General features: G+C 33.0%; 1 protein-coding gene across 1 annotated transcript in view; it reads right to left on the bottom strand.

Moving 5' to 3' along the window:
- Window positions 1–6,961: 6,961 nt before the first annotated feature.
- LOC124359622 (X-linked interleukin-1 receptor accessory protein-like 2) overlaps window positions 6,962–14,512 on the bottom strand; it is a 72,447-nt gene continuing 64,896 nt past the window's right edge. Inside the window, exons 7-9 of the mRNA XM_046812524.1 lie at window positions 13,874–14,005; window positions 13,467–13,624; window positions 6,962–9,099 (exon numbers count right to left, since the gene is read on the bottom strand). Coding sequence (XP_046668480.1) covers window positions 8,842–9,099; window positions 13,467–13,624; window positions 13,874–14,005 — 548 coding nt within the window. The 3' untranslated portion in view covers window positions 6,962–8,841. The remainder of the gene's footprint in view (window positions 9,100–13,466; window positions 13,625–13,873; window positions 14,006–14,512) is intronic.

The raw sequence follows: 14,512 nt of genomic DNA, 5'->3' as shown, positions 1-14,512 counted from the left end.
AATTTTTTAAGGGCAGTTTGCATCTTTATAGCCTAACTATGAGTACAGTACAGGAAGTTAACATTTTTGAAGTGGCTGAAGTCAAAACCAAGCTGTCAAAAAAAAATGTTAAGTTTAAACAGTTGGAGGGAAAATTTGTGCAGAAAAATCCTTGTGTAGTCTAAAGTATCACAAAGTAATTTGGGCTTCTTAGTCCCAAAAGAGTACCTCCACCAAGTTTACATTGGATTATGTGATACTGTATAATGATGTTTTTGAGGTTTAAAACAACAAAGTTTGTCACGGAAAAAATAAGTTTTGCTATTTCAAACTGGATTATTACTAGCTTTTCTTGATTGAATTGCATAAGCAACTTATTATAGTTGATAAACTTTGTTTTAACTGTAAATACAGTTAAATAATCCCTATTTACTCATAAAAGAGCATGTTTCTTCTGCAACAAATGTTATATGGGGTACCTAGACACTTGGCGAAGTATGTCCCAACTGCTTAATAATTTGCTACCAATGTTGGCAGTTGATGGCTAATGTCCGGGTAAATATGTTATGGAGTTACTTTTCTCACAAAAAGGCAGGCTTAAAATTAAAATAGATGTCTGTACAATCTTTTTTCCTGAATTTAAAATGACAAAACTTGTGTTATTAATAACTATGATTAAATTCCTAGCTATGAGTATATGACCTATAAAGTAGATTTAATTTATTTATCTTGTTACATGTTAGTAGGTAATAGAACCTCAGTAGTATAGCAAATATATTTATTTGCAAATACTGTATTTTCATACCAAAATATTACGTACAACATACTGGAGTTTGGCTTGGACTTCTCCCACCCCACTCTATGTTCTGTTAACATATTTCCATGGTAAGTTCCACTAATAATAAGTTCATGGTAGGGAGTGCTGCAGACTGCATTACTTAAAATATATCAACAGGAAGTGACTTCATAACATAAGGTACAATGACTTGAGTAGACAGTGTTTTCCAAACCATGCAAACTTAAGTGATACAACAATGATAAATGGACAAATTTGTACATAATAACTAGACCAACAAACCAATGTGGTATTCAGTTGGTTGGTAAACATGACTGATATTTCACTGCACATAATGTTGGAATCAAAAATTACATGACAATGTCAGTCTAAAATTCACTGTTGCTGAGATTTTTGTGACTGATAAGACAATAGGATGTTAGCTTCAAATTATATCATATTTCATAATCTGATACAAAAATAATCAAACCATCCAAATAAATGTTGAGCGCAACTTGTTTTACTAAAATATAATTAATTTTTTTGTGTAATAAGAAAGTACACATAAAGACAGTTTTTAAGTACAGTAGCGTATAATTTACGGTACAAGTGGTTTTCAATAATACATGTTGCTTTCTGTGTATAATGTTACAAGTGCTTTTAGTTTTATGGCCCAGCGGATATTTTTAGTTGGAGGAAAATAAGTTATAAATTATTTTGATAAAACTTAAAAATTTTTCATTATGTTATTTAAAAACTAAAAAAAATCATCCAGATTCCATGTAAAACAGGTTTGTGTACAGGTAGGTACTAATAAGAGAGCAGTGAATGAACAATGCAACCAAAAATTAACTTGACCATATTGTGTCTTGATATTACGCACAAATTTGTCCTTTTAATCTCTGTTATGTTTCCAAAATCCTTCAGTTTGCATAAAATTTGGAACACATTGTATACGGAAATGCTATAGAATCATACAAAAATTATCAGTTTTGTGTTTGTATTCTGTAAAGATTCAAGAGCTTCTTATGTCAGGAGCCACTTATGTGGAGGCTAACTGCTCTGTAGGGAGGCGTGACCTGGCCCGAGATAGACGACACCTCAATAGGAGAGGTATAACTCGTCTAGCTATGCTTTTTGAGTCTGTTTTCATTGTGGCATTGCAGCAGTCTGAGGGTTTTGAAGAGGTGTTGACCCCCTTCACAGATTTTTTATGAGTGGTCCCCGGCAGGGACTCTGCAGTGGCAGATCTTGGACATCTAGATAGCCCGCCTGATACTGTAAAGATTCATCAAAATGTCCAGGGTCTAAATAACAAGATTGATAATTTTTATCTTTTTATTGATGCCGAAAATGTAGATATAATTTGTTTATCTGAACACCACCTGAGAGATTTTGAGTTTGAGGTTTTGTCACTGCATGGTTACACTGTTGTTACAGCTTTCTGTAGGACAATTTATCAAAAGGGAGGTGTTTGCATCTTTAGTAAATCTTCAATAAAACACAATGTTTTAAATGTCTCCTGATTTTGTCAGGAGAGGGTAGGTGTGAGCTTGCGGCAGCGATTTTTCAATTCAGACAGTTTCCTCTTCTTGTTACTGCTTATAAACCGAAACCTTTTTCAGTGTCAGTGCAAGAACATGAGATGTTTTATCTGATTGCCTTCACAAAATTATAAATCCAGCAGTTAAAACTGTGGTTGTGTGTGATTTTAATATTAATCTCTCTGTTGCTGACATAAAAGTAGATAATCTTTTATCCATGATGGCGTCTCACGATTTAAGCAATAAAGTAACTTCATTTACAAGGGAATTTAAAAACTCCCGGTCCCTAATCGATCACGTATATTCTGATCTTTCTGAAGACATTTTCAGTTGCTCTGTCCGATCACCATGCACAAATCTCACATGTCAGGTATTTATCTAGTCCTGATTGCCCTAAGTTTATGCTTAAGCGATCATTTGTAGAGGATAATGTTCGTATTTTTAGACATCTTCTGGGTAGGGAAACATGGCATGAGGTTTATGCAGCTAGAACAATGGATGATAAAATGAGCTTGTTAATGTCCTCTATAGAGTTTTATTTCATTCAGGCTTTTCCTGAGAAAAGAGTTCGGATTCGTGGGTGTTCTCCAAATCCCAAAGTGTCTTTAACCCAGTAGCAAATTGAGCTACGTGATTTGGTTGCACATTGTTATTATAAAACTAAAGACCTGAGTTCTTCTGATGAGAGAAGAAAACGCTACCTTTCTTTGAAGAGGCAATATAGGGCTAGTGTGAGGGAAGCTATGTCATCTAAAGTTAAACATTTACTGCAGACTTCCTCAAATAAAGTTAAGACTGTGTGGGACTTAGTGAACGAGCATAGAGGTAAGGCAAGAGTTTCGGCAGATATCCCTCGAACCATCAAGGACAGTAATGGAGTAGGGATCCGAAGGACGTTTCCAACCTGTTCAATGATTTCTTCATTAATGTGTCAAATGCAAGATCATTTTCCATGTCGTTGTCTCTTCTTCAACAAAAATCATGTGTAGGGGTGTCTTCATTTTTCTTTTCACCTGTTTCTGAAGTGGAAGTATCTGACATCATCAGATCTAAAAAAGCAAAGGCTTCTTTGGCTTTGACAATTTATCATCGAAGCTTCTTAAATCATGTACGGAGTATTTTGTTAGGCCACTGGCCCATTTGATAAATTTTTCGTTTGAAAATGGCGCGTTTCCTGACATTTTAAAGTTGTCTATTGTGAAGCTGTTACATAAAAGGGGACTGGTTGAGGAACTTGATAATTTCAGGCCTATTTCGATTGGATCGACATTTTCAAAGGTGTTTGAGAAGGTAGTTTTGATAAGGTTAACGGCTTTCCTGGAGAGTAATAACGTTTTGTTTGACAAACAGTTTGGCTTTGTCATGGGAGGCTCAACTGTGAAGGCAATGTTTGCTCTCTTGGATAAAGTTGTTAAAGCCCTTAATAAAGGAAAGTTTTCTGCTGGTATCCTTTTTGATTTGACTTGGTTTCGCATGAACTTCTTTTGCAAAAGCTTGACAGAGTGGGTGTGCGTGGCTTGGCAAATCATCTTTCTTGAGTCAGTGTCGACAAGTTGTGGAAATTCCATACGTTGACGTAAATACTAGGAAAAGATGCTTTTTTTACGAGCAGATTGTCAAGACAGGTGTGCCGCCATAGGGCTCCATACTTGGACCCTTTCTCTTTATTTTGTATGTGAATGACCTCAGCAGTTGTGTTTCGAGGGGCTTGTTGTGTTTGTTTGCTGACGACACATCACTTGTAATTGATGAGTCTTGTCGTTTCAATATGGAGATGAATACGTTTGTTCAGTGTAATTCAATAGTCCAGTGGTTTCAGAGTAATGGTTTGGCCGTGAATACTAATAAAACTACATTGCTGGACTTTTCGATTTCATCAAGAACAATGACTCTGAGTGTTTGGGTTGGAGATACAGAGGTTTGTTCTGAGCAAATGGTCAAATTTTTAGGCCTAATTGTCGATAGGAATCTTAGCTTCTCCTTTCATGTAAATCATGTTGCACGTAAAGTCTGTGCTGGTATTTTTGTTCTTCGTAGACTTTCATCTTTCACGGGCACCGATGTGCTTCTGACTTCATATTTTGCATTGGTTTATCCCTACCTTTCATACAGTTGAAATTTGGGGTTTTGAAAATTGCAGAACAAACCATGTCTTTCTTTTGCAGAAGAAAGCGGTAAGAGCTATTGCTGGCATCCTGCAAATCACACTTTAAGAAGTTCAATCTGCTTACTTTTCCAAGTATGTATATTTACCACACATTAGTCTTTTTTAAGCAAAACCAGGGCATTTTCGAGTCACTAATTCCGCAGTCCGGACACTATCTCAGGAATAGCAACAAATTAAATATTCCCCCCATGCAACCTCTTTTTTCAAACATCACTGTTTTATAATGCCGTAATTTTTTGTAATTCTCAACTGTACTTGTATTTTTGTAATATTTATGATGCAATCCAATGCATGTTATATGTCTGATGGAAATAAAGGATATTTGATTTATTAAAAGTAGTGATACCCAAGGGTGAGGCAAATAATAAATAAAACTAATGATGGTATTATTTCAAGTTTTAGTAAAAATAAAAGGTTAGATATCACGATTTTTATAAATCACACTGTGTGATTGTGTTAACAAAGTAAACATAAGTAATAAGTACCATTCATACTGTACATACCTATTTACTAAGTTGTTCACTTTTTTCCTCAACTGTTAATACTTTTTAAATAATACAAATTTTGTATGGTCAAGTGATAATTTAAAATTTCTGGAAGAATATGTTAAAACACATTTCTGCTTATTAAAAAAAACCATTGGAAATACAACAAAATTTTAAATAAAAAACCTTTTTTGATTTAACGAGGCTTTTAAAATACGTACATGTGTATTACACACGTAATACGTAAAACATGTACACATGATGCATGTCGCCACTAAAAATTTTGAATTGCATAAATTTTGAGTTTTTCAAAATTTGGATCGAGACCAAACTATATTCTTAAAAGTAGTAATGTGGCAAATCAGAGTGAAGCTGGGTTTCTTAAGTAAGAAATTGATTCAGAATAAACATAACTCAATTGGCTAAGTAAAGGATGTTCTATACACAAAGTTCAATATTTTTCAGAGAAACTCATTAAAATACGTGAATTCTGTTACGCAAATGACTTCCTTTCAGCTGTATGCTTCTTTTTACTTATAATTTATATTTTGCAGTGCTTTTAACTTTTATTGTAAGACTTGATATATTCAAAAATATGTTACACCTGTTCCAATTAAAGTCATATTTACTGAATATAGAACATATTTGAAGTAGCTCTACAAGTTTTCCTTCTGGTTCAAGTTATAGGTTTTAAAAATACATGTGTAAAGAAGAATGAATGAACATTGAAGAATGAATTTAATTAAACAACATTTAAGAATGTATATTTACAAAACTAATTATGATTAAATACTACTAGAACAGCCATAGAAGTAAAACTTCTAACTAAAACATAAAAATTACAATGCAATAATATACACCATGTTTATGTCATGTTCTGTACAATCACTTCTAATACTGATCAAGTTATTGTCATATTTGATTTTTAAAGGGATGACTGTTACAAATTCTATTGTGGATATTGTATTATAAAATATATACAAAAACATATTATAATACTATTAGAAATAAAGGAATAATGCAATTACAATAAGGTTTTAATTAAAATAAACAAAATATGATTAACCAAATCAATTCTAAGTAAAACACAATTTTGTTTGTATTATTTACATGAATAAATAACAAAAGTGTTATAAAATGCTATACAAAACAAAGCTTAATAAATTTCCCACACAGTAAATATACTATCATGGAAGTACAAGCACAATCCATCCTTAATACACATTTACACTACAAAAAGGAAAACTTTGTTTATTATTCAAACTACCTTGGTAGCATCAAATTTGATTAAAAGAAACACTAGTGTACTTGGCACTTTGAAAAAGTGGGATCTTTTTGAGAAATGTATAAGACTTATACAGTATATATTCAGGACTATATATTTTATATAATATATAGACTATATTCAGGACCTCAATAATTATGGTACAGTAAAAGTATGTAAATAAGAATTTAAAATTATTATACAAAACTTGTTTCAGACAAAAATATCTTTCGACACAGCTATTTATTAATTATTACAAATTAGTTTTTGTGAAATAATATCAATAAAATATTCAATAAATTTACAAACTATTTATTATAATCTGATGTACCACATAAAACAATGGGGGTTTTGTTTGTCAGGATTATTAATTTTGTTTAAACATGTACCTAAATATGACATCTACTACAAATATATTCTAAATATATGTATTTGTAGTCATCATATCTAGGTACATATTTAAACAAACCTACATACAGGTATATATGAGTGTGTGTACATATATATATATATATATATATATATATATATATATATATATATATATATTTCATTTTATAGTTGATGAACATTAGTGATTTGAACAAGAGTTTTTTTTTTTTCTAAATCCAAAGATTTGGCATTATACTTTGTGAATATTACTTGACATATTTACATCTTTAATATACACTAAAATACTCATTCACGAGTAAATAATAAGTGTTAATGTTAATAAAAAAATACAGAGTAATGCCTTATTTTTTAGGGAAAAGACTTATTTGGAAATTAGTCAGGTCTTAAAACTCTTACTCTTTAATTGCTTTGTTATATCACTAAAATGAGTCACATTAATTAAAACTATGTAAAATTCGTGCATTGCTAGCATTTAGCATTTGTTAAAATGTACTATGTAACAATAAACAATGATATTCTGTTTATTAAATTTTAATAAGTGGTATGAACATATTTGCAATCTAATCTGAAAATTTTTTATTGAAAAAGTAAGTCAATTTTGACATTTTATGACAATGTATAGTTATGAAGGATAAACAAATACAATTTTATAGTATATAACATTCTCAGCCTCATGCATGGCAGGTCATGATAGTAATTATACTGTTACAGATTTATATAGACTGCTGGAGCTAAAGTGTTAGGCACATTGTAACTAATTTTTAACCCTAGAAGTGGCACACAAACTGATAGAGGCACAGTGTTTTAAGGTACCCAATAATGTATTCTTCTAAAGTTGATTTTAACTACAACCAATGGTTCATATGTATTGTACACAGTTTTTTTTCACAAAAAAGCACAGAAACACGTTTTATTGATTTACGTTTCTTAACTTTTAACATAATATTGTAATACTTCAAAAACTATATAAAAATGTTATATTAGCCACATATGATTCCATGTATTAGCTTAAAAAAAATTAAGAGTATAAATTTGACCCCAAACTTTATGCTGTTTTTAGAAATTTATATTTGATATGATAAATGTTTTATATATATATATATATATAAATTTGGTTGCCTAGATGCACGAAAATAAAAAAAAACCACCATGCAAGTTGTCAGCTATTGATTTTAAACAAGCTGTTGTAATACTGAGCTGTATTCTAGTGGAAAACTGTGTTACAAACATAATTTATAAATTTTATAGTGATTGGATAAGATTTAGTAATTCAAAAGTTATGTATGGTAATGTGCCAAATTGGCACTTAGACGACAGACAAATATGTCGCAAATACGGTACGTGCTTCTAGGGTTAACAACAGTCGGTGAAGAAAATGTTTGACACTCATACAAGAACCATATTAAATTGATTTGCACTTGTTTTTTTTTTTTTTTAAGATATACACAGTCCAAATTCAAATATTTTATTTCCCAACAATACAAATAATGTTCAAAAAACCACATGTTTAAATTGGTTTGATGTTAAATAAAAACAGTTTGATATTAAAATGACTCTTTTTTACTGTTTTTAGTGATATTGTACTAGATAATTATGGATTAATTATGATACTGAGACATGAAACACATACAATATCAACTGATATTACTTTGAAGAATACCCCAAAATCCATGTTTAAGTGGAAACAATTATTTGTACAATTTGAACTAACTTGTATTATGATGTAAATTACAATAAGAATTATTTCTGTTCCTGGTATTTACAAATTAGAAAAACTAAAAAAAACTTCATTTTTGGGATTTCTTAAATTAACTAATTTGAACTATAGAACTCTCCCTGTAAAAGAATATTCTCTGAATTTCAAAACTCAAATTCTGTTATCATATTTTCTTTCTTATTAAATTTATTTCGATTAATACTTTTATATTTCACAGTGTATTCAAATAACAAGTATTACAATGCAACAAGTTTCTCATTATAACAGAATATAAAAAGATTTTTGAGATAAAACAAACTTTTTACATTGTAATACTTAATTAATCACAGTTGATAATTATTAATCTTCTAAATGTATTTTTCACATTTAGAGTTTATAAAGAACAACTATATCTACCATGTGATTAACACAGAATCAAACATTCTATACAATAATAAATAATGATTAAATAACAATATAAATTAAAACTTTTATTGAAATCATCTTAGTAATGTTTACTGCAGTCTAAAGATGACAATTACACCAAAACCTCTAAGCTTTCATTAGATTTGGCAAATGTGGAAAGCTTGGCTTTGGTTGTGGTGGTGGCTGTCATCTCCCGTTGCCGAGTACTAGGAGGGGAGAGTGGGGGTGGGAGACACAGGCGAAGGCTGGTCCAGAACCTGCGCCGTTGAGCCGGCGTATTGACCTCCCATGTGATCACAGAGCATCGACTTAGCAGTTGGCGTAACATACATCCCTCCTCTGACTTCCAACTGGCATCCATCTTGATACCCTACGATGAAACAGCAGTGAATCATCAATCACAGATGAACATGTTAAGAAAACTTTTTGTTGTTATTGGGTTGAAATTATTTTAAAATAATTTGTACAGTAAATGTCGTCTATTTAATTATATGAATAATGAATTATAATTAAAGATGAAAAACTCTGAGTCAATGTAAAATGGGAAAAAACAAATAATGGCATAGTATATATATATATATATATATATATATATATATATATATATATATATATATAAAACATTTATATATAACATATATATATATATATACATATATATAAAACATTATATATAACATTTAAAAAACCATTCTGTGCTGTTGTGTCAAAAGAGAAAAGAATTTCATAAAACGATTTGATTGATAATCCACTCAAACAGAATATAATCATTTGGTTGGTTGGCAATGGGTGCCATATGGCAATGTTAAAAAGCAGAGATTTTAGCCGACGAGCTCCTCCTGTGCTGAGAGGAGAGTACAAGGATAATCTCCTTTAAGTATTGTAAAAATGAAGTATTGAAAAATGTTTTAATGGATTTTTTAACATAAAAAAAACTATAAAATAAAATAATTTTTAATATCGCTATAGCTCCCAAATGTTTCTTGTCAGAACATTCTTTGGAAAAATGTTACTTCAAAAATGTATACTTCAAAAAAAGAATGTCTTCCTAAAGGAGTTCTAAGCGCGTAGTGCACCCGATGGAGTACACGTTGATATGCATTTATTTATTGCGTTTTTATAGTATGCCTGTCTTGGTGGTTTGTTAAATACAGGGTGCGGCAGCATAACTTCCTTTTTTTAAATGCGCGCCATTCAGTTAGTTGATGTCATAGCGGAGCGCTAGTGGTCTCATTCAAGAGGGGGTACTATAAAGTTTTGTCCCGACACGGTTCAGTTACCATCATGCGTTGGAATAGTGAGGAGCGTGTCTTTGCCATTGAGGCCTACTTTTTAAGCGGATGTTCGGTTATTGCAACACAGCGTGCATTTCGGAATCGCCTTAATTTAGCCCCGTCCCAGACCGCAATCAATTGTTACATGGGTCACTACATTCAACAAGACGGTGCAACAGCACACACTGCGAGAGCATCGATGGCTGTTTTGAGGGAAAACTTTCCAGAGCGCCTTATCTCAATTAGAGGCGATTTGGAATGGCCGGCACGTTCTCCCGATCTGTCACCTTGTGATTTTTTTCTATGGGGTTTTGGAAATATACGCAACAACACCACCCACAGGGGTGTTGGAACCAAGTGTCCCCCAAATCCCAATCTTCTAACCGTAGGAAAAAAAATTCTGTAGCATGTTTACATACCGGTCAGAAGTCACTGTCACTGTAACCTCATTTTCCTCAAAAAACCAGGGACCAATAATTCCAGCTGAGGAAATTGCACACCACACTGTGACTTCCGATGAATGCAAAGGCCTTTGATGCAATTCTCGAGGGTTGGTGTCAGCCCAGTAGCGCATGTTTTGTTTGTTAACCGACCCACTCAAATAAAAATGGGCTTCTTCGCTAAAAAAAACAATAGCACCCTCGGGAACGACAACAACAAGAAGCTCACACGCGTTCATCCGAGAATTGAAGTCACGTTCTGAAATTTTCTGCACTATCGCCATCTTATATGGATGAAAATGAAGATCATCACGAAGAATTCTTCTCACAGAACGATCGGATAGTCCAAGGGCAGATGCGTGTTTGCGCGCAGAACGCCATGGTGATCGCAACATTGACGCTCTCACTGCTTCAATGTTCTCAGGTGATCTAACGGGCCGAGGGATTCCAGTTCTTCGTTTTGTCGCACTTGCAGTTTGTCTGAATGTAGTGACCCATGTAAAAATTGATTTGCGGTCTGGGACCGGAGTCAACGGGGCTAAATTAAAGCGATTCCGAAATGCACGCTGTGTTGCAATAACCGATCATCCGTTTGAAAAGTAGGCCTCAATGGCAAAGGCACGCTCCTCACTATTCCAACGCATGATGGTGACTGAACCGTGTCGGGACAAAACTTTAGAGTACCCCCTCTTGAATGAGACCACTAGCGCTCCGCTATGACATCAACTAACTGAATGGCGCGCATTTAAAAAAAGGAAGTTATGCTGCCGCACCCTGTATAATCCCCGAGCTTAGAGAAATACCTCAGACTATCGTGTACCCCTTCTAGCGCATGATTGCTTAATATTTGAAGTAAATTAATTTTTGCTTAATATTTGAAGTAAATTAATTTTTTAGATACTCTTTGGGATACATGAAGTAACTTTGAAAAAAGCATATTGAAATAATTTTTGTGTGCAAAATTGCAAAGCCAACATACTTTTCTTGTTATATTTAAAGGTTTAACGTTAAAAAATTATCACGGTTTTTTACCATTAATATTGAAACATTCAATGGCATATAAAAATGTCCAGAAAGCCATTGTCGTAAATTCATGAAATGAGCCGAGCTGTGTTATTTTTTGAACACCTCAAAGATTATTTTTTATATGTTTACATAACATTCACCAAGCAAACTATTTCTTAATATAGTTTTTCTAATACTAAATTGATTTCATATTATTAGATTTGTACAAGCCATCACAGTTTTGGAGAGTATTAGAGAAGGGTAAACAAACAGATCTATTATTACTGCAGGAGAATATTGGTATTTCTAATGTAGGAGAGTGTGTCGCCTGCCCTGTTATGCACAGTTATATTTCCTGTGATATCTCAAGTGTTGTAAGAGGTAACTGTGCATTGCTTGCTGGAGAATATTGGTATTTCTAATGTAGGAGAGTGTGTCGCCTGCCCTGTTATGCACAGTTATATTTCCTGTGATATCTCAAGTGTTGTAAGAGGTAACTGTGTATTGCTTGCTGGAGAATATTGGTATTTCTAATGTAGGAGAGTGTGTCGTCTGCCCTGTTATGCACAGTTATATTTCCTGTGATATCTCGTGTTGTAAGAGGTAACTGTGCATTGCTTGCTGGAGAATATTGGTATTTCTAATGTAGGAGAGTGTGTCGCCTGCCCTGTTATGCACAGTTATATTTCCTGTGATATCTCAAGTGTTGTAAGAGGTAACTGTGCATTGCTTGCTGGAGAATATTGGTATTTCTAATGTAGCAGAGTGTGTCGTCTGCCCTGTTATGAACAGTTATATTTCCTGTGATATCTTAAGTGTTGTAAGAGGTAACTGTGTATTGCTTGCTGGAGAATATTGGTATTTCTAATGTAGGAGAGTGTGTCGTCTGCCCTGTTATGCACAGTTATATTTCCTGTGATATCTCGTGTTGTAAGAGGTAACTGTGCATTGCTTGCTGGAGAATATTGGTATTTCTAATGTAGGAGAGTGTGTCGCCTGCCCTGTTATGCACAGTTATATTTCCTGTGATATCTCAAGTGTTGTAAGAGGTAACTGTGCATTGCTTGCTGGAAAATATTGGTATTTCTAATGTAGGAGAGTGTGTCGCCTGCCCTGTTATGCACAGTTATATTTCCTGTGATATCTCAAGTGTTGTAAGAGGTAACTGTGCATTGCTTGCTGGAGAATATTGGTATTTCTAATGTAGCAGAGTGTGTCGTCTGCCCTGTTATGCACAGTTATATTTCCTGTGATATCTCAAGTGTTGTAAGAGGTAACTGTGCATTGCTTGCTGGAGAATATTGGTATTTCTAATGTAGCAGAGTGTGTCGTCTGCCCTGTTATGCACAGTTATATTTCCTGTGATATCTCAAGTGTTGTAAGAGGTAACTGTGCATTGCTTGCTGGAGAATATTGGTATTTCTAATGTAGCAGAGTGTGTCGTCTGCCCTGTTATGCACAGTTATATTTCCTGTGATATCTCAAGTGTTGTAAGAGGTAACTGTGCATTGCTTGCTGGAGAATATTGGTATTTCTAATGTAGCAGAGTGTGTCGTCTGCCCTGTTATGCACAGTTATATTTCCTGTGATATCTCAAGTGTTGTAAGAGATAACTGTACTTGCTGGAGAATATTGGTATTTCTAATATAGGAGAGCATGTCTGCTTCCCTGTTATGGACAGTCATATTTCCTGTGATCGTTATTCGTATATACTTAACAAATGTTAACTAAAGCATTTTGATGCATATTAATTACACCTTTAAAATGAGACATCTCTCTTAATTCTACAACCAAAAAAAGGGTGTAAAAGTGACTGAAATTTTACATTGTTCTTATGGAGTAAATTTCAATGTTGCTTCACTACAGAAGATCGTTTTTCTTAAGAAAATAGCACCTTTTGTTTTATTTCTATGCATTAATTTGCACTCACTCTCTCTTTCTCTCTCTCTCTCTTATAATTTATATTTCTCATTTTAAGAAAACAAGATGACATTGAGGAAAGAATTTAAAAAACAAACCTGTAATGGTACACAGATAATGTTGCTGTGGATATCGGATAGTTGCTTGAATAAAGGACATATGGTGACAGGGGTCCATTGGTTCTCAAACAAAGAAGGTGACATGACAACCAGCAGGTGACGGCTCAGGGTAGATGCTAACTGGAGTTCTGCACTTGCTGTAAACAGACATATATATACAAGTTACAAATATAAAAAACTAACGTAAAAATTATTTGAAAAACGTCATAAAGTTCTCACAAGGTAGTTGCAAAGAAGATTTTAAAATGAAAACAATTCACATACATTGCCTATTGTAACCATAACACAAAATAGGTTGTAAAAGATTTCTACAAAAATTCAGTTTAGTACTAACTTTATTAATAAATTATTAATGACAGTAACGACAAAATGACTGATGCTGATACCTCGAGCATTGTTGATCTGACAAAGAGTGACTGTGTGGTGGTAGCGGCTCCCTAATGTTGTTGCCAACACGCCCACTGCAAAGTCTGCATCTTCAGGTGAGTAGCAGATCAGCAAATCGTGCTCCTTCCCATCTGTACATGAGAACAATACAGATCAATATAATCACACATAAAAACTTAAATTAGATCAAAGTGAAATAGTCCTTTTTAACAGCTTGAAAAGTATGAGAATTGAGAAATATTTAAGTCAATTATTCAAATTTAATTAAACTTTTTGTTGTAATACATACATTTGTTTTTCAATCCTGGCTTTGCTTACCAAGTAATCTTGGATTTTATTTTAATTTAAACAACCTTCAAATTAAAAATTAATATTATTCAATTATTTTTTAATTAGAATGTTGAAATAATACATATTCAATTATTTTCTAATTAGAATGTTGAAATAATACATCTAACTTCTTTTATATATAATACATGTGCAAATTCAGTAATAAATTGATATTGCAATACACCAAGACACACAAACAACACATTCTGTTGTTTTGTGTGTTTAGTTAATAGATTGGAAAGAGGACAATTTTAATGTAATAAAATTTGTGCTTGACTTGTATGATATTGATTTTATGTCGGACAAAA

Source organism: Homalodisca vitripennis, chromosome 4 (genome assembly GCF_021130785.1).
Source record: "Homalodisca vitripennis isolate AUS2020 chromosome 4, UT_GWSS_2.1, whole genome shotgun sequence".
NCBI classification, from domain to species: domain Eukaryota; kingdom Metazoa; phylum Arthropoda; class Insecta; order Hemiptera; family Cicadellidae; genus Homalodisca; species Homalodisca vitripennis.
The sequence above is the reverse complement of the archived record's forward strand: the minus strand, read 5'-3'. Positions and strand labels throughout refer to the sequence as shown.